This window comes from Gorilla gorilla, chromosome 6 (assembly GCF_029281585.2).
Source record: "Gorilla gorilla gorilla isolate KB3781 chromosome 6, NHGRI_mGorGor1-v2.1_pri, whole genome shotgun sequence".
Lineage (NCBI taxonomy): Eukaryota > Metazoa > Chordata > Mammalia > Primates > Hominidae > Gorilla > Gorilla gorilla.
Genome location: NC_073230.2, coordinates 86,252,281 through 86,277,001, shown reverse-complemented (window position 1 = coordinate 86,277,001; position 24,721 = coordinate 86,252,281). Strand labels below are relative to the sequence as shown.

General features: G+C 55.0%; 1 protein-coding gene and 1 long non-coding RNA gene across 7 annotated transcripts in view; one reads left to right on the top strand and one right to left on the bottom strand.

Annotated features, from left to right (window-relative positions):
- LOC101146405 (ras GTPase-activating protein 4) overlaps positions 1-22,222 on the top strand; it is a 37,413-nt gene extending 15,191 nt beyond the window's left edge. Inside the window, exons 7-21 of one of the 6 annotated variants that reach the window (XM_055392899.2) lie at positions 1,430-1,561; positions 1,863-1,957; positions 5,717-5,834; positions 6,062-6,212; positions 6,477-6,541; positions 7,288-7,400; positions 7,606-7,798; positions 8,068-8,205; positions 8,774-8,918; positions 9,457-9,626; positions 11,623-11,760; positions 14,101-14,236; positions 17,521-17,641; positions 18,791-18,855; positions 18,967-22,222. In XM_055392899.2, the coding sequence (XP_055248874.1) occupies positions 1,430-1,561; positions 1,863-1,957; positions 5,717-5,834; positions 6,062-6,212; positions 6,477-6,541; positions 7,288-7,400; positions 7,606-7,798; positions 8,068-8,205; positions 8,774-8,918; positions 9,457-9,626; positions 11,623-11,760; positions 14,101-14,236; positions 17,521-17,641; positions 18,791-18,855; positions 18,967-19,088 (1,902 nt within the window). In that variant the 3' untranslated portion in view covers positions 19,089-22,222. Of the gene's footprint in view, positions 1-1,429; positions 1,562-1,862; positions 1,958-5,716; positions 5,835-6,061; positions 6,213-6,476; positions 6,542-7,287; positions 7,401-7,605; positions 7,799-8,067; positions 8,206-8,773; positions 8,919-9,456; positions 9,627-11,622; positions 11,761-14,100; positions 14,480-14,795; positions 17,227-17,520; positions 17,643-18,790; positions 18,856-18,966 lie in introns of those variants that run through there. The other 5 variants (XM_055392900.2, XR_008681445.2, XR_008681444.2 and 2 more) reach the window with 5 other exon arrangements.
- On the bottom strand, positions 6,329-8,848 carry LOC134758843 (uncharacterized). The gene is made up of 2 exons (XR_010134493.1): positions 8,738-8,848; positions 6,329-8,543 (listed from the first exon to the last, which is right to left on the bottom strand). It is a non-coding gene; the product is annotated as an uncharacterized lncRNA (long non-coding RNA).
- Positions 22,223-24,721: the final 2,499 nt, after the last annotated feature.

Here is a 24,721-nt window from a genome sequence, read left to right as displayed (position 1 = left end):
GCACGAGTAGCTAGGATTACAGGCACACACCACCACACCAGGCTAATTTCTTGTATTTTTAGTAGAGATGGGGTTTCACCATGTTGGCCAGGCTGGTCTCGAACTCCTGGCCTCAAGTGATCCTCCCGCCTCGGCTTCCCAAAGTGCTGGGATTACAGGCATGAGCCACCACGCCCAGCCCTGTGTTTTTTGTTTGTTTTGCTTTGTTTTTTAATATTTTATTTCCATAGGTTATTGGGGAACAGGTGGTGTTTGGTTACATAAGTTCTTAGTGGTGATTTATGAGATTTTGGTTCACCCATCACCCGAGCAGTATACACTGCGCCCAATTTGTAGTCTTTTGTCCCTCACCCCCTTCCCACCCTTCCCCCCTGAGTCCCCAAAGTCCACTGTGTCATTCTTATGCCTTTGCGTCCTCATAGCTTAGCTCCCACATATGAGTGAGAACATAACGATGTTTGGTTTTCCATTCCTGAGTTACTACACTTAGAATAATAGTCTCCAATCCAATCCGGGTTGCTGTGAATGCCATTAATTCATTCCTTTTTTATGGCTGAGTAGTATTCCATCGTATATATATATACCACAGTTTCTTTATCCACTTGTTGATTGATGGACATTTGGGCTGGTTTCACATTTTTGCAATTGCGAATTGTGCTGCTATAAACATGCGTCTGCAAGTATCTTGGCCAGGCGCAGTGGCTCACACCTGTAATCCCAGCACTGTGGGAGGCCAAGGCTGGCAGATTGCTTGAGGCCAGGAGTTTGAGACCAGACTGGCCAACATGGTGAAACCCCGTCTCTACTAAAAATACAAAAATTAGCCGGGCGTAGCGGCAGGCCCCTGAAATCCCAGCTACTTAGGAGGCCGAGGCAGGAGAATCACTTGAACCCAGAAGGCAGAGGTTGCAGTGAGCTGAGATCGTGCCACTGCACTCCAGCCTGGGCGACAGAGCAAGACTGTTTCAAAAACAAAACAAAACAAACAAAACAAAAACATGTGTGCAAGTATCTTTTTTGTATAATGACTTCTCCTCTGGGTAGATACCCAGTAGTGGGATTGCTGAATCAAATGGTAGTTCTACTTTTAGTTAGTTAAGGAATCTCCGCTGTTTTCCATAGTGGTTGTACTAGTTCACATTCCCACCAGCAGTGTAGAGGTATTCCCTGTTCACCACATCCTCATAGTCAGTACTGTTTTGCTGTGTGGCCTCGGATACATCTTTTCCTCACCCTGGGCCTCGGTTCTCCCTATCTGAGAAATGGGTGGGAGCTTGGACAGGACATTTTAACCTCTGCTGTGGCAGAACCTCCAAGGCGAGGAGGCTGTGGGGAGCCCAGGGGAGGTGTCTAGGGCAGCTCTGCCTTTTGCCCAGCCTGGGGAGTCCAGTGGCATCAGCCTAACCCCCTCCCACCCTCCTCTGGGCAGATCGTGAAGAAGTCATGCTACCCACGCTGGAATGAGACGTTTGAATTTGAGCTGCAGGAGGGGGCCATGGAGGCGCTGTGCGTGGAGGCCTGGGACTGGGACCTTGTCAGCCGAAACGACTTCCTGGGCAAAGTGAGCACCACCGCCCCGCCCCCCTCCTCCCCCGGCAGGCTGCACCTGCTGTCCCCCAGCACCTGGTTCCATTGCAGCCATCCCATCCTCAGGGACCTCCCTCCGGCTTCCCCAAAGAGGGACACTCAGGAAGCCTGGGACTACCCCCCCACCTCCACCGTCTGCCAGAACCAGCAACTTCCCCCCACCACCACTGGCACTCGGGGACCCTTGGAAGGGGCCCCTCCCCACTAAGAACAGTAGTTGGCAAGGAGGAGACCTAAGTCTCCCAGCTCCAGGAAAACTGCCACTATGTCCCCAGGTGGTGATCGATGTCCAGAGACTGCGGGTGGCGCAGCAGGAGGAGGGCTGGTTCCGGCTGCAGCCCGACCAGTCCAAGAGCCGGCGGCATGACGAGTAAGTGCATGGAGCTGGGCAGCCGGCCTCAAGGGGTGGGGTGGGGGCTGACATTTGGGAATTGGCTACAGGCAGGCAGGGCAGGGGGGCTGCTCAGGGGTGAGAGGTCAGGAGACACAGCTCCAGGGTCCCCTCAGCCCCTGCCCACCTAGCCAGCATCCTTCTCATCCTGGCTGGGCTCCACCTCCCCTTTATTTATTATTTATTTATTTATTTATTTATTTATTTTGAGATGGAGTCTCACTCTGTCCCCAGGCTGGAGTGCAATGGCGTGATCTCGACTCACTGCAGGCTCTGCCTCCTGGGTTCACGCCATTCTCCTGCCTCAGCCTCCCAAGTAGCTGGGACTACAGGCACCCGCCACCGCGCCTGGCTAATTTTTTGCATTTTTAGTAGAGACAGGGTTTCACCATGTTAGCCAGGATGGTCTCGATCTCCTGACCTTGTGATCCACCCGCCTCGGCCTCCCCAAGTACTGGGATTACAGGCATGAGCCACCGCGCCCGGCCCCTCCCCTTTATTTTTCCCCACAGTTCTGCATTCAGCTCAGCTCTGTCTTCTGCCTTTTTTTTTTTTTTGAGATGGAGTCTTGCTCTGTCACCCAGGCTGGAGTGCAGCGGCACAATCTTGGCTCACTGCAACCTCCACCTCCTGGGTTCCAGTGATTCTCATGCCTCAACCTCCTGATTAGCTGGGATTACAACTGTGTGCCACCATGCTCGGCTAATTTTTGTATTTTTAGTAGAGACAGGGTTTCACCATGTTGGCCAAGTTGGTCTCGAACACCTGACCTCAAGTGATCCACCCGCCTCAGCCTGCCAAAGTGCTAGGATTACAGGCATGGGCCACCGCACCCGGCCAGGTCTGTCTTCTTAGCTCACAGGTTGTACAGGTCTCCTGCTTTCTGCCTCTGGAAGTTTCTGAAACAAGTACTCAGACATTTTCCCTTTGAAAATTTCCCTGCAGACCTCAGACCAGGGTTCAAGTCTCCAAGGTCAGTGTTCCTGAGCCATAGCTCCAACTCCCTATGCCAGATTCTCCAGGAATAGGGTTGTGAGATAAGATAGGACACCGTTGGCCAGGAGCGGTGGCTCATGCCTGTAATCCCAGCTCTTTGGGAGGCCAAGGTGGGAGGATCACCTGGGGCAAGGAGTTTGAGACCAGCCTGGGCAAGAAAGTGAGACTCCGTCTCTACAAAGAAATAAAAATTAGGCCAGGCGCGGTGGCTCACGCCTGTAATCCCAGTACTTTGGGAGGTCGAGGTGGGCGGATCACCTGAGGTCAGGAGTTTGAGACCAGCCTGGCCAGATGGCGGGCGCCTGTAATCCCAGCTACTCGGGAGGCTGAGGCAGGCAGAATTGCTTGAACCCCGGAGGCAGAGGTTGTAGTGAGCCAAGATTGCGCCATTGCACTCTAGCCTGGGTGACAAAGCTAGACTCTGTCTCAGAAAAAAAAAAAGAACACCCAGTTAAAACTTAATTTCAGATAAACAGTGAATAATTTTTTTTTTTTTTTTTTTTTTTTTGAGCAGAATCTCACTCTGTCACCTAGGCTGGATGGAGTGCAGTGGCACGGTCTTGGCTCACTGCAACCTCCGCCTCCCAGGTTCAAGCAATTCTCATGCCTCAGCCTCCCGAGTAGCTGGGATTACAGGCATGCGCCTGTACCACCAGTGCAGTGGTGATCATAGCTCACTGTAGCCTCCACCTCCTGGGTGCAAGCAATCCTCGCACCTCAACATTCCAGGTAGCTAGGACCACCTCACCTGGCTAATTTTTTGTAGTTTTAGTAGAGATGGGGTTTCACCGTGATGGCCGGGCTTGATGTTGAACTCCTGATCTGTGCCCAGCTGTGAATACATTTTTAGTATAAGAATAACCGCTGGGCGTGGTGACTCACACTTGTAATCCCAACACTTTGGGAGTTTGAGGCGGGTGGATCACTTGAGGTCAAGAGTTCGAGACCAGCCTGGCCAACATGGTGAAACACCGTCTCTACTAAAAGTACAAAAAATGGTGGTGGGCACCTGTAATCCAAGCTACTTGGGAGGCTGAAGCAGGATAATTGCTTGAACCCAGGAGATGGAGGTTGCAGTGAGCCGAGATCCCACCACTGCACTCCAGCCTCGGTGACAAGAGCGAAACTCCGTCTCAAGAAAACAGCCGGTTGCGGTGGCTCATGCCTGTAATCTCAGCACTTTGGGTGGCCGAGGCGGGTGGATCATGAGATCAGGAGTTCAAGACCAGCCTGGCCAACATGGTGAAATCCTGTCTCTACTAAAAATACAAAAATTACCCGGATGTGGTGGCGGGCACCTCTAATCTCAGCTACTTGGGAGGCTGAGGATGGAGAACTGCTTGAACCTGGGAGGTGGAGGTTGCAGTGAGCCGAGATCGCACCACTGCACTCCAGCCTGGGTGACAGAGCAGGACTCCATCTCAGCAAAAAATAAAAATAAAAAATAAAGAAGAAGAATGACCATGCACTATTTGAGACATACCTATACTAAAAATATTCAAATTTAGGCCGGGTATGGTGGTGCATGCCTGTAATCTCAGCACTTTGGGAGGCCAAGGCAGGAGGATCACTTGAGCCCAGGAGTTCAAGACCAGCCTGGGCAACATAGCAAGACCCCATCTCTAAAAAAAATAGTTAATAAGTAAATAAAATATTCACATTTAACTGGGTGTCTTGGGTCGTTTTGCTAAATCTGGCAGCCTGTCTAGGAAGCCCTCTGGCTTGTTTGCTGTGGCCCACAGCCCTCAATGGTTCAGCTTTGTGTCTCTGTGGAAGGCCCCAGACCCCCATTCCCCCAGTTCCCATCCTTAACAGGGTAGGAGCAGGTGGACGGCTGTGTGTCCAGCACAAGGTATTTCCATAGAACCAGCCAAGGCCCATCTTGCCATCTTATTTTTTTTTTTTTTTTTTTTTTTTGAGACAGAGTCAGGCTGGAGTGCAGTGGTGCAATCCTGGCTCACTGCAACCTCTGCTTCCTGGGTTGAAGCGCTTCTCCTGCCTCAGTCTCCCGAGTAGCTGCGATTACAGGCACCTGCCACAATGCCTGGCTAATTTTTATATATATATTTTAATAGAGATGGGGTTTTGCCGTGTCAGCCAGGCTGGTCTTGAACTCATGACCTCAAGTGATCTGCCTGCCTTGGCCTCCCAAAGTGCTGGAATTACAGGCATGAGCCACTGCGCCAGGCCCAGGGGCCCATCTTAACACTGCTCTGTGCATGAGGCTCGTGCTGAGCAGGGGCAGTGGGAGCCTTAGAGGCTCCCACTTGGTTCACACCCTTCTCTGTTCTGAACTTCCCTATCAGAACAGGGAAGCTGGGAAGCTCAATCTAATGTGGCAAATTGCTGAACTGGCTCGGGTCTCAGTTTCCCTATTAGGTTGTTATGAGGGTTGGGGATTTGCTTCTGCTGTAAAGTGTACCCATGATGGTGCCATTATCTGGGAGTTGATAGATTCAAGGCTGGCAGCTCCACATACCCAAGCTTGGAGGTGGCAGGGAGCCAGACCTCGAAGACAGATAGAGGTGCCTTGAGTGCAGAGACAGGAAGGGCTTTCCAAAAACAGAAAATAAATAGCCCGGGCAGAGCCTGGGAGGCAGAGCTGTGCAGGGCATCCGGATGGAGGGCATGAGCAGAGAGATGGGAGGCTGGCCCCAAGGGAAAAAACTGGAGGCCATGGGAGCGGTGTGGTCCAGGGTGGCCTGAGTCCCTGGTGGAGAGGTCACAGGCTGCCCATTCCAGGGGCAACCTGGGCTCCTTGCAGCTGGAGGTGCGGCTGCGGGATGAGACGGTGCTGCCCTCCAGCTACTACCAGCCACTGGTGCACCTGCTGTGCCACGAGGTCAAGCTGGGCATGCAGGTGAGGGGGCCTGGGCAGGGTGGGAGGGTCCAGTGGCAGTAGGCCTGTGCGCCTGTCCTTCTAAACCCATTCTGCAGAGCAGAAACCTGAGGTCTGGGGATGTGAGGAGCTGGCCAGTGTCCAGGGCCCCGTCCCCAGCCACCCCTTGGGAAAATGTCCTCTTTCCCTGGGATGCTCTGAGGTCCTCAGAGGGAAAGGTTCGGGATCCCCCGTGCCTCTCCCTGCAGGGCCCAGGGCAGCTGATCCCACTCATCGAGGAGACAACCAGCACCGAGTGTCGCCAGGACGTGGCCACGAACCTGCTCAAGCTCTTCCTGGGGCAGGGGCTGGCCAAGGACTTCCTGGACCTGCTCTTCCAGCTGGAGCTGAGTCGCACCAGTGAGGCCTGGGAAGGAGCTGGGCCCAGAACACTGGGAGGTGTTTGGGGGTGGGTGGGCTCCTCCTGTAGGAGGCAGATGGGGTCAGACAGGAGGGAGGCAAGGAACAGAGCCAAGGGCAGAGGTGGGACAGTGGGCTGGGAGGTGGCGAGGAGGCCCTTTATTGAGGGGCCAGCTTAGATCCCCCAGCCCCAAGGTCCTCTGTCCTCCCCCTCCCCCAAAAGCTTTGTCCCAGCCCCCTACCCACTGGGACCTCTGTTTGTAGGTGAGACCAACACCCTGTTCCGGAGCAACTCTCTGGCCTCAAAGTCCATGGAGTCTTTTCTGAAGGTGAGGTTGCATGCTATATTGTCCTCATCTTGCAAATGACAACACTGAGCTTCAGAGAGAGAGACAGAGGGGGCTGGGACTTCGACTCCAGTGTTCTATCTCCATATTCAGAGCCCTTTAAGGTTAAGAATGTGGGCTGGGCATAGTGGCTCATGCCTGTAATTCCAGCACTTTGGGAGGCTGAGGCGGGCGGATCACTTAAGGTCAGGAGTTCGAGACCAGCCTGGCCAACATGGCGAAACCCCACCTCTACTAAAAATACAAAAATTAGCCTGGCATGGTGGTGGGCACCTGTAATCCCAGCTACTGGGGAGGCTGAGGCAGGAGACTCACTTGAACCAGAAGCCAGAGGTTGTAGTGAGCTCACGCCACTGCACTCTAGCCTGGGCCCCGTGCTAGACTCCGTGCCCCGCAACCCCCCCCCAAAAAGAATGTGTGTGTGATTAAAATTTAAGTTAGAGACAGTCTCACTATGTTGCCCAGGCTGGTCTCAAACTCCTGGCCTCAAGTGATCCTCCTGCCTTGGCCTCCCAAAGTGCTAGGATTACAAGGGCTAAGAATTCTAGTCATTCATTCACTCACTCATTCATTCATTCATGAATAAACAGTTTGCCCTGCATGTGTACCTGGCCCCCTCCTGGGCGGATACGGCAGGCAAACGGTGCAAGGGCGGCTGCCGGGAGAAGGTGGGCAGCTGGAGTGGGACTGGGGGAGACAGGATCAGTGTGACCTGCGGTGGTCCTCAGGTGGCCGGGATGCAGTACCTGCACGGCGTCCTGGGCCCCATCATCAACAAGGTGTTTGAGGAGAAGAAGTACGTGGAGCTGGACCCCAGCAAAGTGGAAGTTAAGGATGTAGGGTGAGGCCGGGGGTAACTCCGGGGGGGTGCGGGGCGCAGCGGCAGCGGGTTGGGATCAGGCCCTGTCAGCATGTGTGTTTGTGCTTCTGCCCACCCGTGTATTGTCCCCTGTGTCCGTGTCCTGGCTGCTGTGAGAGCCACTGTTCCTGTCGTGGCCCTGGCGCTGACCGCGACCTCCTCTGCCAACCCGCCCCGTTCCACGCAGGTGCTCCGGGCTGCACCGCCCGCAGACCGAGGCCGAGGTGCTGGAGCAGAGCGCGCAGACGCTGCGCGCCCACCTGGGGGCCCTGCTGAGCGCGCTCAGCCGCTCGGTTCGCGCGTGCCCCGCCGTGGTGCGCGCCACCTTCCGCCAGCTCTTCCGGCGCGTGCGCGAGCGCTTCCCCGGCGCCCAGCACGAGGTGCGCCCTCCACCCGCTGGGCTAGGCTGGGCCGGGTTGGACTGGGCTGGGGCGAGGGGCGAAGAGCGGTGGGGAACCAGGGAGCGCTGGGGAGGACCAGGGAGGCTGTGTCCCGGCGAGGGGCGAAGAGCGGTGGGGAACCAGGGAGCGCTGGGGAGGACCAGGGAGGCTGTGTCCCGGCGAGGGTCAGGGACGGAGCCTAAGGGGAGGGGGCTGCCAGGAGCCCTGGTCTGGGGGACTCCAGCCCGCGCTCTTCCGCACCCCTCCAGAATGTACCGTTCATCGCCGTCACCAGCTTCCTGTGCCTGCGCTTCTTCTCTCCCGCCATCATGTCGCCCAAGCTCTTCCACCTGCGAGAGCGCCACGCGGACGCCCGCACCAGCCGCACCCTGCTCCTGTTGGCCAAGGTGCGGGCCTTGCGGCCACGGGCGGGATGCACAGCTGGGTGTCCTACCGGGGCCCTGGCCTGGACTGCAGAGTGTTCCCTACCGGCTCCGGCGAGGCCACTGGCACGCCCACGTAGGCACTGCACTTCACAGTTTGCAAAGCCTTCCTGTGGCCACCTTGTCCGAGCTCCATCTCATGGATAAGGGAACAGGCCTGCGAGGGGTCGGGGGTTGCCAAGGCCGCCCATCCTGTCGGTGGTGAATCGCGGGACCTTCCAACCCGGGTCTGCTTACTCTCAGGCTGCACCTATGTGCCCGGCACCGGGGTGGGGTATCCAGTGCAGCAGCGTCAGCTAAACCTACAGAGGAAGGCCCAAGTGGTCTCAGTTATCATAAGGCATCAAACTTCATGATCCTCTCCTCCCTGATCCCTAGTGGGGTTGGAGGGGGCCCGTGGGCAGGGCCTCTGTCGCCTCTGCCTCCATCGCTACAGCTGAGTAGCAAAGACTTGGGGAGGGGGGGTGGGAGGGGGTGCAGTGGCTAGGCCCCTAACCTAGCAGAACCTGGTCCTTCCTGCTGTCACCTCCAGGCAGTCCAGAACGTGGGCAACATGGACACGCCGGCTTCCAGGGCCAAGGAGGCTTGGATGGAGCCGCTGCAGCCCACCGTGCGCCAGGGCGTGGCGCAGCTAAAGGACTTCATCACCAAGCTCGTGGACATCGAGGAGAAGGACGGTGAGCGCCGCCCTGCACAGACCCGCCCACAGCCTACTGCTGACGTTTGCTCCGCCCTTGAGCCCCACGGCCCCACCCACCGCTGTTTGTTCCTCTCGTGGCCCCACCCACCGCCTGCTGTTGACATTTGCCAGGCCCCCAGGCCATAGACCCACGCACCACTGTTTGTGCTTCCTGTGACCCTGCCCACTGCCTGCTCTTGACGTTTGCCCCACCCCTAGACCCATGGCCTCACCCCCCATCATCTGTGCCTGTTGACATTTGCTCCATCCTTGAGCTCCATAGCCCCGCCGCCACCTGCTACTGACGCGTGTCCCGCCTCCAAGCCCATGGCCCTGCCTTCCTCAGTCCATCTGTCACCCCGCGCACCACCAGCTGTTGATGTTTGCTCCGCCCTTGAGCCCCATGACTACGTCCACTGCCTGCTGTTCAGATTTGCTCAGCCCTTGAGCCCCATGGCCCCGCCCACTGCTCCGCTCCCCCCAGTCCCGCCCTCATTCACTGGGCTCTCTATTCTCCTCCCTCCCTGGCCTGGCAGAGCTGGACCTGCAGCGGACGCTGAGTTTGCAGGCGCCACCTGTGAAGGAGGGGCCACTCTTCATCCACAGGACCAAGGGCAAGGGCCCCCTCATGTCCTCCTCCTTCAAGAAGCTCTACTTCTCCCTCACTACCGAGGCCCTCAGCTTCGCGAAGACGCCCAGCTCCAAGGTGGGTAAGGAGGGAGGCCGGCAAGTGGGGCTCTGAGAGGCCGGCAAGTGGGGCACCTTAGAGGCAACTGTCCCCTTCCTTGGAGCCCACTTGAGGTACCCCCGGGGTCAGAGAAGAAAGCCAGGTGTGTGGCATCTGTACTGCTTGTCAGAACCTAGGAGGGCCGGGCACGGTGGCTCACGCCTGTAATCCCAGGACTTTGGGAGGCCAAGGCGGGTGGATCACTTGAGGTTAGGAGTTTGAGACCAGCCTGGCCAACATGGAGAAACCCCGTCTCTACTAAAAATACAAAAAATCAGCCGGGTGTGGTGGTGGGTGCCTGTAGTCCCAGCTACTCAGGAGGCTGAGGCACGGGAATCGCTTGAACCCGGGAGGCAGAAGTTGCAGTGAGCCGAGATCGTGTCACTGCACTCCAACCTGGGCAACAGAGCAAGACTCCGTCTCAAAAAAAAAAATGAATATGGAGGAAGTTGATCCGACCTTGCCAGGTTGTTGAGGATTAAATGAGATGATCTCCCTAAGGGTCCTGACCCAGGGCCTGGCAGGTAGTACTATTTAGGCAAATGGTATTATTAAAGATAGTACATCACCTGGGCTGCTAGATGAGTAGGAGGCTAGGGCAGACAGGGGAGGCTTCCTGGAAGAGGCAGGAATATAGAAGCACGGAATCTTGGCGTGGGAAGGGATCTCAAAGATCACCTTGTACAGCCCTCTCTGAGTCATGGGTCACCTCTCCTGCAAGCTCTCTTCTCCCAGGAAGGGCTGAGGACATACTTCCTCCATGGACCTGGTGACTACTTGCTGTATACCTGCCCCCAGTCATGCAGGCTATGGGGATGATCTTCCAGGAGTACCCAGCCTAGCCCTGGGCATGTGAGAGGGGGCTAGGAGTAGGTGAAGGAGCTCATCACCCACCATGTTCTCAACCAGCTCAGGGGTCCCACCAGATGAGGGGCCCGCCCCTTCCGACCAAAGACCCCTCAGATGATGATAATTATTTTTTGAGACCGGGTCTTGCTCTGTCACCCAGGCTGTAGTGCAGTGGTGCGATCATAGCTGACTGCAGCCTCAAACTCCTGGGCTCAAGCAATCTTCCTGCCTCAGCCTCCCGAGTAGCTGGGACTACAGGCACGTGCCACCAAGCCCAGCTAATTTTCTTTAACTTTTTTTTTTTGCGGAGATGGGGTCTTGCTATGCTGCCCAGGCTGTTCTCAAACTCCTGGCCTCAGGCAATCCTCCTGCCTCAGCCTCCCAAAGCACTCAGATGATTATTATACATCTTCCTTGCCAGGGTTGAAAGATTTGACTACATGGGCATTATTTAATTCTGGTCCCATTTTTTTTTTTTTTTTGAGATGGAGTTTTGCTTTTGTTGCCCAGGCCAGAGTGCAATGGTGCGATCTTGGCTCACCGCAACCTCCGCCTCCCGGGTTCAAGCGATTCTCCTGCCTCAGCCTCCCAAGTAGCTGGGATTACAGGCATGCGCCACCATGCCCGGCTAATTTTGTATTTTTAGTAGACATGGAGTTTCTCCATGTTTGTCAGGCTGGTCTCGAACTCCCAACCTCAGGTGATCCGCCTTCCTCGGCCTCCCAAAATGCTGGGGTTACATGTGTGAGCCACTGCGCCCGGTCAGGATATGACTATTAGAGCCTGGGACTACAAAAGCAAGTTGGAAAATTAATAAATGCAAAGTCACAAAGCCTTGGCCATGGCCGGATTGACTTTGTAGCCCAGGGAATGCTGGCTGTCCAGATACTACCCCAAAGCTCACACCTCCGAGGCCTTCTGGGAGTGGCCCCCAGAGAGGCCAGGTCCTCCTCTCCCAGTTGCTGGGCACTTGGTCACCATCAGTCTGTGCTCTGCCCTGGCTGAGGTCACTCTGGGTCTCCCACGCCTACCCCTGGTGCTGCAGAAGGGGAGACTGAGGCCCAGAGATGGGGAATGGAATGCCCCTGGCTAGGTCCCTGAGCCTCCTCCTCCCTGCCTGCCCCAGAAAAGCGCCCTCATCAAGTTAGCCAACATCCGGGCAGCGGAAAAGGTTGAGGAAAAGAGCTTTGGCAGCTCGCACGTCATGCAGGTCATCTACACGGACGACGCCGGCAGGCCCCAGACTGCCTACCTGCAGTGCAAGGTGCGGGGAGGGGAGCGGGTGCTGTGGGAGTGGCCTGAACACTGTGGGAGTGGCTTGGGTGCTGTGGGAGAGGCCTGGGTACTGTGGGAGTGGCATGAGCCCTGTGGGAGTGGCCTGGGTATTGTGGGAGTGGCCTGAGCTCTATGGGAATGCCCTGGATGCTGTGGGAATGGCCTGGGTGCTATGGGAGTGGCCTGAGCTCTGTGGGAGTGGCCTGGGTGCTGTGGGAGTGGCCTGAGTGGACTGGATGAGAAAAGAATTGATTGAGCCTCTCGCCCCGCTACCAGCTACATTAGGCACCGCAGGGTGTGTCTAATCTGGGAGGTGTCAGGGACAGGTGTGTGTGTGTTGTCCAGGGGCCTGAGCCCCCAGGAGGCCATGGCCCATGTCTTTCCCTGGGCATCCATGTGTAGGTCTGTGTGTGGGCCAGTGCACAGACAGGTGCATCCCCGTGATGTGAAATTTGCACGTTGCACCCATTTGTTGGAAACTATTTCCAGATAACTGAGATGGGGGCCAGGCACGCTGGTTCACGCGGATAATCCCGGCATTCTAGCCGGGGCAACAGAGCAAGACCCTTTCTCTAAAAAAGAAAGTCTGAGCTGGCACCTGTGTGGTTCTGTGTCTGTATCAATGCCTAATAATCAAACATTATGCTCTGTGTGGCTCTGGGTGCATGTTCTCAAGTAACCTTCTCATCTGTTCCTTCATTAACTGATTCATTCATTTATTTAAAAAATACTTACTGAGCACCTCCTAGGTTCCAGGCATGATTCTAGGTGAGGGGATACAGTGGCAGATGAGGCAGAGTCCTGCCCTCATGGAGCTGATATCCCAGGGAGAAGATGGGCCAATAAATACATGTTTCAAATGTCGGCTCATGCCTGTAGTCCCAGTACTTTGGGAGGCTGAGGTGGGAGGATCACTGGAGGCCAGGAGTTTGAGAACAGCCTGGCCAATGTAGCAAGACCCCATCTCTACAAAAAAAAATTAGCCAGCCGTGATGGCATGCACCTGTGATTCCAGCTACTTGGGAGGCTGAGGCAGGAAGATAGCCTGAACCCAGGAGTTGGAGGCTGCAGTGAACTATGATCACACCACTGCACTCCAGCCTGGGCTACAGAGTGAGACCCTGTCTCTTAAAAAAAAAAAAAAAAAGCAAATTGTGATAGTGACTTGAAGGGAACCAGAAGGGACTAAGGGAGCAAGGGAGGGAACAGAGTGGGGTATAGCAGGGAGCGGTCTGTCCTATTAACAGTGGTTAGGGAGAATACAAAAATTAGCTGGGCGTGGTGGCGCGTGCCTGTAGTCCCAGCTACTTGGGGGGCTGAGGCAGGAGAATCACTTGAACCTGGGAGGTGGAGGTTGCAGTGAGCTGAGATCGAGCCACTGCACTCCAGCCTGGTGACAGAGCAAGACTCCATCTCAAAATAAATAAATAAATAAATTAGTAAATTAATTAAAGAGTGGTCAGGGAGGACCTCTGATGGGTGGCATTCGAGCAGGGACCTTGTAGGAGGGTGACCCAGATGTGTATCTAGGGCAGGGACATGTGGGACAAGTAGGAAGCCTGCAGCTGGAGGGGGGTTGGTTTCTTCCAGGCTTGACCATCCTGGCCTGTGGGGAGGAAGTCACAGACCTGTCCCTCTGTGCCCTTCCCTCTAGGAGTTCCCTTTTGTGTCAGGGTTCAGAGCCACTGGGAAAAGTAGTGATATCAGGGCCACCAAATATATTTGGCGGGTTCTGGAATACCTGCGAGCATGGCCAAGGGGCCAGCGGCGGCTGAAATCCAGCCCACACCAGCCTCCTGGGCTCCTACCATCCCGGTGCCTTCCATGGGGACAAGTGGAGCTGCTGCCACCAAAAAGACAAGACAGGTGGGAGAGGAGAGGATGAAGTCTTGCTGTGTTGCCCAGGCTGGTCTTGAATTCCTGGGCTCAAGCGATCCTCCCACCTCGGCCCCCTATAATCCCAGCTGTAGTCCCAGCACTTTGGGAGGCTGAGGTGGGAGGATCACTGGAGGCCAGGAGTTTGAGAACAGCCTGGCCAATGTAGCAATACCCCATCTCTAAAAAAAAGAAATTAGCCAGCCATGATGGCATTATAGGAGTGAGCCACTGGGATTATAGGAGTGAGCCACTGCACCTGCTCTCCAGGCCATGCACCCGGGCATGGGTCATGTTCCACTGGAGGAAGGGCAGCTTCTACTAATTCACTCAAAGCTGCTGGGTTGGTATGGTGGGGAACATGGCGTCTGGCGTGGTACAGGAGCTCCGGGTTAGGAGGGCTTCCTGGAGGAGGTGACGTCTGAACAGGCCTCCCCCTCCGTGTCCCCTGCAGTGTGTGAATGAGCTTAACCAGTGGCTGTCTGCGCTGCGGAAGGTGAGCATCAACAACACCGGACTGCTGGGCTCCTACCACCCTGGCGTCTTCCGTGGGGACAAGTGGAGCTGCTGCCACCAAAAAGAGAAGACAAGTGAGAGAGGAGGCCTGGGTCCCGGGCTCTGCATCCGTCCACTGTGAGATCGGGCCTCTGGCTGAACGATGGGACCCTGAGCCCTGCTGCGCACCTGCAGGGACCTAACCCAAGGAATGCTGGCCCCTCCAGGAGCTCTGGGCAGAAAGGGTCCCGTGGACCAGGTGGTTTGGGAAATGCCACGTGATGTGTGTGATGCATATGAGTGAATTCGCTGAAGGCTCTAAGGAGGCCCGAAAACACGTTAGAATCCCATTTCTTTTTATTTCTTCTTCTTTTTTTTTTTTTTTTTCAGACACAGACTTTCACTCTGTCCCCCAGACTGGAGTGCAATGGCACGATCTCAGCTCACTGCAATCTCCACCTCCCAGGGTCAAGCAATTCTCCTGCCTCAACCTCCCCAGTAGCTGGGATTACCGGCACTCGCCACCAAGCCTAGCTAATTTTTTTGTATTTTGACTAGAGATGGGGTTTCACCATGTTAGTCAAGCTGCTCTTGTTTTTGTTGTTGTTGTTGTTGTTGTTGTTGTTTGATACCGAGTCTCACTCTATCATCCAGGCTGGAGTGCAGTGGTGCAATCTCGGCTCACTGCAATCTCCGTTTCCCAGGCTCAAGTGATTCTCCTGCCTCAGCCTCCCAAGTACTACAGGCGCAAGCCACTGCATCCAGCTAAGTTTTGTATTTTCAGTAAAGACGGGGTTTTACCATGTTGGCCAGGCTGGTCTTGAACTCCCGACCTCATGATCTGCCCTCCTCGGCCTCCCAAAGTGCTGGGATTACAGGTGTGAGCCACCACGCCCGGCCTAGAATTCCATTTCTAACGTGGTTTAACCCAGCACTTCCCAAACTCTTTTGACAGGGAACCCTTCTCTTCCCCAAGGAGCTTCTTACAGAACAGGTGTTCTCAGGAACACATTCGAGGAGCCCCCTGCTAATGAGAGCCAGAGAGCCCCTGGGTTCGCACACTCCAATGCTGGCCATCTGAATCCGGAGCTGTGGGTGGGAGGGGACCCTGAGCCTTGGGCACTAGAGGGATGGCATAGAGGAGCTTCTAGAAGGACGCCATACTGTGTAGTACTCTAGGTTCTAGCACCTGTGGTTCTTGAGCACTTGAAATGTGGCTTGAGGAGCTGAGGGTTTTTTTTTGTTTAATTTTTTAAAACAGGGTCTTGCTCTGTTGCCCAGGCTGGAGTGCAGTGGCACGATCATAGCTCACTGCAGCCTCCAACTCCTGGGCTCAAGCAATCCTCCTGCCCCAGCCTCTGAGTAGGCTGGCACTACCGGCATGCATCACCACACCTGGCTCTGTTAAAAAAAATTTTTTTAGAGGTGGGGTCTTGCTATGTTGTTCAGGCTGGTCTTGAATTCCCAGGCTCAAGCAATCCTCCTGCCTCGGCCTCCCAAAGTGCTGAGATTGTAGGAGTGAGCCACCACATCTGGCCTGAGTTTCACATTTTTAAAAATGTTGTTTTGGCCGGGTGTGGTGGCTCACGCCTGTAATCCTAACACTTTGGGAGGCCAAGGTAGGCAGATTGCCTGAGCTCAGGAGTTAGAGACGAGCCTAGGCAACATGGTGAAACCCCATCTCTGCTAAAATACAAAAAAAACATTAGCCAGGCATGGCGGCGTGGGCCTGTAGTCCCAGCCACTCAGGAGGCTGAGGCAGGAGAACTGCTTGAACCTGGGAGGCAGAAGTTGCAGTAAGCCAAGATGGTGCCACTGCACTCCAGCCTGGCGACAGAGCGAGACTCCATCTCAAAAAAAAAAAAAAAAAAAACAACAAAAAAACAGAAAAGAAACAAAAAACGTTGTTTTAATTTTAATTAACTCAAATAGCTTCATGTGGCTAGCTGCCGCCCTGTAGAACAGCACAGTTCTAGAACTTTCGAGACCTTCTCCCTGTTATCCACACTTACTTTACAGAGTAGACTCAGCACTTCGAGTCCCCTGTCCTTCAGGCCAGGCCAAACCTTGGTCCCCAGAGCCCAGTGTGGCAGAGGCCATCGAAAACTGACCCACGCACTCTAGCCCAGCCCTGGATTTACAGCCAAGCACTGTATAGGGATGGGTGACTCTTTTGTTTTTGTTTTTGTTTTGAGTTGGGTCTCTCACTCTCTCACCCAGGCTGGAGTGCAGTGGCATAATCATAGCTCACTGTAGCCTTGACCTCCTGGGCTCAAGCCATCCTCCTGCCTCAGCCTCCTGCAGAACTGGGACTACAGGCACATGCCACCACACCCAGCTATTTTCTATTTTATTTTTTTGTAGAGTCAGGGTCTCACTATGTTGCCCAGACTGGTCTTGAACTCCTGGCCTCAAGCTATCTTCCTGCCTCAGCCTCCCAAAGTGCTGGGATTACAGGTGTGAGCCACTGTGCCTGGCCTCTTGGTGACTCTTTGCAAGGGCATTGCTGGCTGGCTGATATGGCCTGCAGCCTCTGCCTGTAACCATCAGAGCGATACTCTCATTATCGGCAAGGTGGGACCCACCCTGGCCCAAGAGACAGGGCCTGTTATTCCACTGTATGGAGGAGAAGCTGAGGCTTAGGGAAGGCAGATGACTTGGCAAGGTCATAAAGACAGCAAGCTGCAGGACCAGCTCATTCTAAGGCATGAACCCCCTGTGGCCCAACTCACCATGATGTTAACATTTCAGCCTGCTCCCTTCCAGGCAGACAGTCTTCCAGAAAGTTACCCGGCTCCCTGGCTGTGCGCGGTGGCTCACGCCTGTAATCTCAGCACTTTGGGAGGCCGAGACGGGCAAATCACGAGGTCAGGAGATCGAGACCATCCTGGTTAACACAGTGAAACCCCGTCTCTACTAAAAATATAAAAAATTAGCTGGGCGTGGTGGCGGGCATCTGCAGTCCCAGCTACTCAGGAGTCTGAAACAGGAGAATGGCGTGAACCTGGGAGGCAGAGCTCGCAGTGAGCCAAGATCGTGCCACTGCACTGCAGCCTGCGCGACAGAGCGAGACTCCGTCTCAAAACCAAAAGTTACCCAGCAACCCGAGTCATATCCTGATGATATCCATGCTCCTCAGTCACGCATCCCGTGGTGCAGGGGCTGACCCCAAGAGGAGCTGCTGCCCCCAGAGGGTGGGGAGCCGAGGCAGGGCCTGGGTCAGACTTACCAGGCTATGCTCCCAGCCCAGCCCTCACCAGGGACCCCCGAGTGCATCTCTCTCCTCTCCAGGCCTCTGTTTCTCCATCTGTGCAAACACAGTGTTGGACATGGTAGTCCCAAGTGTCTGCTCGTAACTTTGCCCTCTCTGTGCCCCCAGGTCAGGGCTGCGATAAGACCCGGTCACGGGTGACCCTGCAGGAGTGGAATGATCCTCTTGACCATGACCTTGAGGCCCAGCTCATCTACCGGCACCTGCTGGGTGTGGAGGCCATGCTGTGGTGAGTCCCAGCCAGGAGAGCCTGTGCAGCCTGGGGAACGTGCCAGGCTTGGGGCTGCTCCATGGTGGCTGGTCACCTCTCTTGTAATTGGCCACATCTGGGGAGGGCACCAGGAGTACCTCTCTGCAGCACGAGGCCAGCTCAGGTTAGGACAGAGGCCCCAAGGGTCAGGGCCATGCCTGCTTCATGCCATGTGCTGACTGAGCCCATCTTGCAACCTGCCCAGCTGTTCCCCTGGGCCCTTGGAGTACAGGCACAGCCTCAGCCAATTCCCTGAGTTCCTTGGCCATCTTGCTTCGTCCAGTGGTTCTCAGCCTTGGCAGAAGCTTAGAAAAAACAGGATGCTTTTAAAGATCAGCTTTAAAAAACAGGATGCCAAGGCCCCATCACTCAGGGTCTCTGGAGATGTGGCTGGTGCCAGGATACTTCAAGGTGATCCAGTGCTTCCCATGCGCTCAGCTTCCCCTGAGCCAACTAGAGCTGGAGTTCATTCATCTGTCACACCCCTACACTCTGCAAGGAGGAAGGGCGTGGTCCTCCCCATTCCTCATCGACTCTTCCAGGGTTTATCTCTGCCCTCAAAACCCACGAAGGTGGGGTGCGGTGACTCATGCCTGTTATCCCAGCTCTTTGGGAGGTGGAGGCAGGCAGATTGTTGGAGATCAGGAGTTTGAAACCAGCCTGGCCAACATGGCGAAACCTCTTCTCTACTAAAAATACAAAAATTAACTGATGTGGTGGAGGGTGCCTGTAATCTCAGCTACTCAGGAGGCTGAGGCAGGAGAATTGCTTGAACCCAGGAGGTGGAAGTTGCAGTGAGCTTAGATTGCGCCACTGCACTCCAGCCTGGACCACAGAACAAGACTCTGTCTCAAAAACAAAACAAAACAAATGCAAAGGGCCTTCTGGTCAACCCACAGTGGGATGGGGAGGAGGAGGAGACACGGGGAGGGAGAAGATGGAAGGTGCCCTGGTGGGCCTTGGCCCAGCCTCTTCATAGACTGAAAGAGTCAGCCCTGCCATCACCCCCAGAGCCACCTCTAGCCCAGGAGGCCCATGCTGGGCCACCCCCAGCCTTCCCACAAGGACACCAGAAGGTCTGGCAGGGAGAGTGGAGGCTGCTGGCCCTCACTCTGACCTCCCCCACAGGGAGAGGCACCGGGAGCTGAGCGGGGGCGCAGAGGCAGGCACGGTGCCCACGAGCCCTGGCAAAGGTAGGTCTTGCCCACCTGGGACTTGCTCGTGGCCCGAGCCCCCTCCAGAGATGCACGGGTGGGGTCCTCGGGCTCACTCCCAGGGGCCCTCATGGCTGCCTCTGCCCACAGTCCCCGAGGACTCATTGGCCCGGCTGCTCCGGGTGCTGCAGGACCTCTGCGAGGCCCATAGCTCCAGCCCGGCTGGCTCCCCACCCTCAGAGCCCAACTGCCTCCTGGAGCTGCAGACGTGAGGCCCGCCCTACGCTCCCCCCTTGCTGAGTCCCCTGCCAAGTGCTCGGAGCCCCCCCAGGACACTCTGCACCCCCTCACCCTGGTCCTCCTCATTAGGGTGCAGGGCCTAGGTCTCTTCCAGGTGGGGGAGGGGGGAGAGTCAGGAATAAGGGGATCCCCAGAAGTGCAGAGCTGAGCAGGCTTGGGCCTGTCATGGCTGGCCTGAAGTGTCCCCAGCTCCCTACAGCCGCTGTAGCCATCACTGCCTCTCCAGGGACCCTCCTCTCCTGCCTAGGACAGACCCAGCCAGAACCACTGCTAGGATGGGCCACACCCAGGGGTCTGGCCTCCAGGGACCTAGAGAATAGGAGGGAGAACGGGGCCCCAGGAGACCCGGCTGCCACCCCACCCGCTACCCTTGGGTGCCACAGGGCTGTGCTGTTGCCAACAGTAAACCTGCTGTTACTGTCCAGGCTCTGGGGTCTTGTGATGAGGGTCTGGGGAGAAAGTGGGCCCGGGGGGACCCCGGAGGCTGTCGGTGGATGTGCCGATGATGGGGCTGACAATATGGGCTCTGGGCATCCCTGTTCCCCCCTCTTTCTTCCCCCCACTCTTCTGGGGTCGGGGGTTCCTTTCCCTTCCCAGTTGCTGTCCCTGGGTCCCCTCTTTCATGTCCCACAGGCCACAGAGCCCAGTGTGTCCAACCAGCTGTTCTCTCCTCAAAGCAGCCCCCAAGCAAGTCCCTTCTCTAGGGTGTCCCTGAGGACAGCACAGAGGCGGGACTCAGAGACCCCATTCCTCTTCACGCAGCCCTTACCCCAAGACCTCTAGCTGTGTGGCTGGCAGTGTTGGCCACGTAGGGGCTCCCATCCCCCCACCATTGTGTCACATGGGCTGCCAGGCTCAGCTCCCAGCTGCGTCCACAGTGACCTGGATCAGGGTGGGGACAAGGACTGGACCCTCCTTCTCCAGAAGGCCTTCAGCTCTTGCCTTGCCATGCAGTCACCTCCTTCCCCCTCTGACCCCAGATCCCAAAGGTGCACCGTTGCCCCAGCCCCTTTCTGGCCCCATGGGGTTTCTCTGATGCCTTCATCATAGAGGCCCAGGGCTGGTCCGATGGTTGGCAAAACTTGACTCCGGCCCAGTCCCCACTCTTGGGGACTTAGAACCCCTGGTGTCCTGGGATCTGGCCTGCCTTTCTTTGGTCAGTCCCTGTGGTCCCCCACCAGCTCCCCCTCCCATAGGGCTGCCCACCAAGCCCTGCCCCCAGCCCAAGAGGAGCCCCCACTGCCTGCGGGGCAGTGATGTCTGGCCACCGGCTCACACCAATGACTTGGTCCTGGGGTAGCAGAAGTAGCAGGTGACAGGAGCAGGGCCCCTGTCCCTCTCTTCTGGCCCTGTGGTACCCAGGCCACACGTTGTGCCCACTCTTGGGGCTGACCAGCTGCAGGGACCACCAGCCGCTGCTACTGTGGGCCGCCCCGGGGCAGGGTGGGCAGGGCTTTTGTGGGTTATGAGGACACAGAAGTCCCTGAGGCCCCCAGACCTGGCTCAGCCAACCTCCTTCCTCCCCCGGTTGCCCCCCACTCTAAAGCCTCCTCCCTCCCAGCGTCCACTGGCTCCAGGCTCCTCACAACAGCAGCTCATAGACACAGGGCGTCTCCAGGTGGTCCCAGCCCTCCAGATGTTTCTAGCTCTCCAGGTGGGCGCTGTTTTCACGTCTGCCTGCATCCATTCATTCCTTCATTCCTCACCTTTATCCTGTTATCTCTATTTTTTTAAGCTACCAGGAAGGAAAGGGAAGAAGAGATCATGAAACTGGGACCCCCAGAAGGGAGGAGTGGGCTTTGAACTTAGACATCTACCTCAGAGCTCAAATAGGTTGTTTAAAATCACATTCAATTTTCAGATGAAGGGGAACTTTATAGTTTTTTTTTTTTTTTTTTTTTTTTGAGACAGAGTCTCACTCTGTTGCCCAGGCTGGAGTGCAAATGGCTTGATCTTGGTTCACTGCAACCTCTGCCTCCCAGGTTCAAGCAATTCTCTTGCCTCAGCCTCCCGAGTAGCTGGGACTACAGGCGTGTGCCACCACGCCCAGCTAATTCTTGTATTTTTAGTAGAGACGGAGTTTCTCCATGTTGGCCAGACTGGTCTCGAACTCCTGACCTCAGGTGATCTGACCACCTTGGCCTCCGAAAGTGCTGAGATTACAGTTGCGAGCCACTGTGCATGGCCAGAACTTTATAATAATTAAAAGAGACTTGAAGCTGGGTGTGACAGTGCACACCTCTAGTCCCAGCTACTCGGGAGGCCAAGGCAGAAGGATCACCTTGAGACCAGGAGTTTAAGGCCAGCCTGGGCAACATAGCAAAACCTAGTCCCTAAAATTAAAAAAAAAAAAAAAAAAAAGGAAAATAAAGGAGACTTGAAATTTTTGAACTAAATAGTGGTGATGGCTACACATTGTGAATGTAATTAACACCACTGAGTTAAACACTTACAATGGTTAAAATGGCAAATTGTATGTTATACCTATTTTACTACAATAAAAAGTATAAAAAAGAGACAAGATATTTAGGTGACTTACGGCAACCAATTGCAACAAAACAAAATGTTAAGAAATGATCTTTTTATGAGGCAATTGGAAATTTGAACACTGATCAACTATAGGATGATTGGAATTATTAATTTTGTAAAGGTGTGATAAGATACTGCACTTGGCTGGGCACAGTGGCACACGCCTGTAATCCCAGCTACTTGGCAGGCTGAGGTGGGAGAATCGCTTGAGCTCAGGAGTTCGAGACCAGCCTGGGCAACATGGCGAAATCCCCGTCTTTACAAAAACAAACAAACAAACAAAAAAGATATTGCAGTTGTGTTGTAAGCATCCTTATCTTTCAGAGCTACATAGTGGAATGCTTATGGAATATTTAGGATAAATGATATAGGCATTTGGGATTTGCTGCAAAATGACCCAGAGGCAGGGGTCAGGGGGAGAGGTAGAGATGAGACAAGAGGTAGAGGGGAGAGGTAGAGGTAGCCACGACCTGATAATTACAGACAAAAGATGTGGAGTATGTGGGGGCTCATTATCCTGCATAGTCTATCTTTGTATATCTTTGAACTTTTCAAGAATAAAAAAGCTTTAAAAGTATACATGGCCTGGTCCTACCAGAGACTCACCCAATGCCAGCCTCCAGCCAGGGAGAGCTAAGTTTGCATTTTCACACGCATCTCACACTCCTCTGCACTCTCAACTTGGAGAGCTCCAAACAGGGAAACCCCAAGCCTTGCTGGCTTCTGCCAACCCCCTGAGCAGAAGCATGGGTCCCCCTGATCACCACCTCACCACCCTCATCCTGATCTCACTGTACACAGCAAACCCCAGTGTAATTAACAAGACTGAGGATACCTGTAATCCCAGCACTTTGGGAGGCTGAGGCCGGCAGATCACCTGAGTTCAGGAGTTCGAGACCAGCCTGGCAAACCATGGCCAACATGGCGAAGCCCAGTCTCTACTAAAAACACAGAAATTAGCCAGGTGCGGCCGTGCGCATCTGTAACCCCTACTACTTGGGAGAATTGGATTGAACCCGGGAGGCAGAGGTTGCAGTGAACCGAGATCGCACCACTGCACTCCAGCCTGGGTGACAGAGTGATTCTCCATCTCAAAAAAAAAAAAAAACAAGACAGAGGAGAGGAGGGGCAGGGTCTTCCAGAACATCTTTTTTTTTTTTTTTTTTTTTGAGACCGAGTCTTACTGTGTTGCCCAGGCTGGAGTGGAGTGGAGTGATCATAACTCACTGCGGCCTCCAACTCCTGAGTTCAAGTGATCCTCCTGCCTCAGCCTTCTGAGTAGCTGGGACTACAGGTGTGCACCATCATGCCCAGCTAATTTTTTGTACTTTTGGTAGAGACAGGGTCTCACCATGTTGTCCAGGTTGGTCTCCAACTCCTGGGCTCAAGCCATCCTCCCACTTCAGCCTCCCAGAGTGCTGGGATTACAGGACCACCACACCCAGCCACGAACACATTCTCAACGCTCATCCAAGCAAGCTCTGAGCCTCCCCTCTTTGTCCTTAGCCTAGGACAGCCCCCAGTGTCCCAGGGCTCAGACATGACCCCTGACCTGGCTGCCCAGCTAGGTTCTGGGGCAGGGCCAGTGGGGCATCCTGTATACCTTGGCTCTTCCAGGAATAGTAGGGAAAGGCAAAGAGGGCTGGGCACAGTGGCTCATGCCTGTAATCCCAGCACTTTGGGAGGCCAAGGTGGGTGGATCACCTGAGGTCAGGAGTTAGAGACCAGCCTGGTCAACATGGTGAAACCCTGTCTCTACTAAAAATACAAAAATTAGCTGGGCATGGTGGCAGGTGCCTGTAATCACTACTTGAGAGGCTGAGGCAGGAGAATTGCTTGAATTCAGGAGGTGGAGGTTGCAGTGAGCCGAGATCGGGCCACTCCACTCCAGCTTGGGTGACAGAGAGACACTGTCTCAAAAAAAAAAAAAAAAAGGTCAAGGGGAAATTAAGATTCAAGGGGCCTGCCCTCTCCCTCTTCCCTATGGCTTTTGGGGCCATACCAACATTTTCTCCTGGCTGTGGCCTTGGTGGATACCATTTCCCCCATAGGCAGCCCACCAGCCCGACACCTTAGAGCTTCATAGCCTGCTGTGCTCTGCCGTCCTATGGGCTCCTAAGCCTTTTTGCTGGATTGGGTCCCTCCCCTCCCTTCCTGGCCCAAGGCCCTGGGTCCAGGGACAGCTGAGCCTGATGCAGCCCCTACCCCACCCCAAATCACCAGCACCTGGTTCTCTGGCTACTTCCTTAGGGGTACACAAAAATCCTCATGCCTGTTGGATCTCCTTGGGTTTCAAGGACCTTCTCTCTAGGAAGTATGGCCTCCAGGGTCTCCTGAGCCTAAATGCAGGCAGTGAAAGGGAAGGAGCCGTGGACTTATTAGGGCTACAAGTGGAAACCTGGATCTTGAGTGCACACACACAGCCACCCTTCTGGCAGCATCCACCATGCCTCTCCTCCCCTCCCCAGATCCTGACCACTGCAGCTGGAAGGGAAGTTAACATCAGTGCATGCCTGGCACTGCCCCCTGGTTCTCCTCTCAGGCCCTGAGCAGAGCTGCCTATAGCCCATCATGCCACATTGTTTCTGGAGGCCACCTGGAAAAGCGAGAGGAGCAGGAGAGGGTATACCTTCCATCTGTCCCACAAGTCTATACCACCCCCTCCCAGAGACTTCAAGCCCTGGCATTCAACTGGGGCCTGGGGCAGGTTCCCAGATGTTTTTTTGTTTGTTTGTTTTTGTTTTTGTTTGAGATGGAATCTGGTTCTGTCGCCCAGGCTGGAGGGCAGTGGTGTGATCTCAACTCACTGCAACCTCCACCTCCCAGGTTGAGGCGATTCTCCTGCCTCAGCCTCCTGAGTAGCTGGGATTAACAGGCACACGCCACCACTCCCAGCTAATATTTTGTCTTTTTTTTTTTTTTAGTAGAGATGGGGTTTCATGGAGTTTCACCATATTGGCCATTCTGGTCTTGAACTCCTGACCTCAGATGATCCTTCTGCCTCAGCCTCCCAAAGTGCTGAGATTACAGGTGTAAGCCACCGCACCTGGCCTATTTTTTTTTTTTTTTTTTTTTT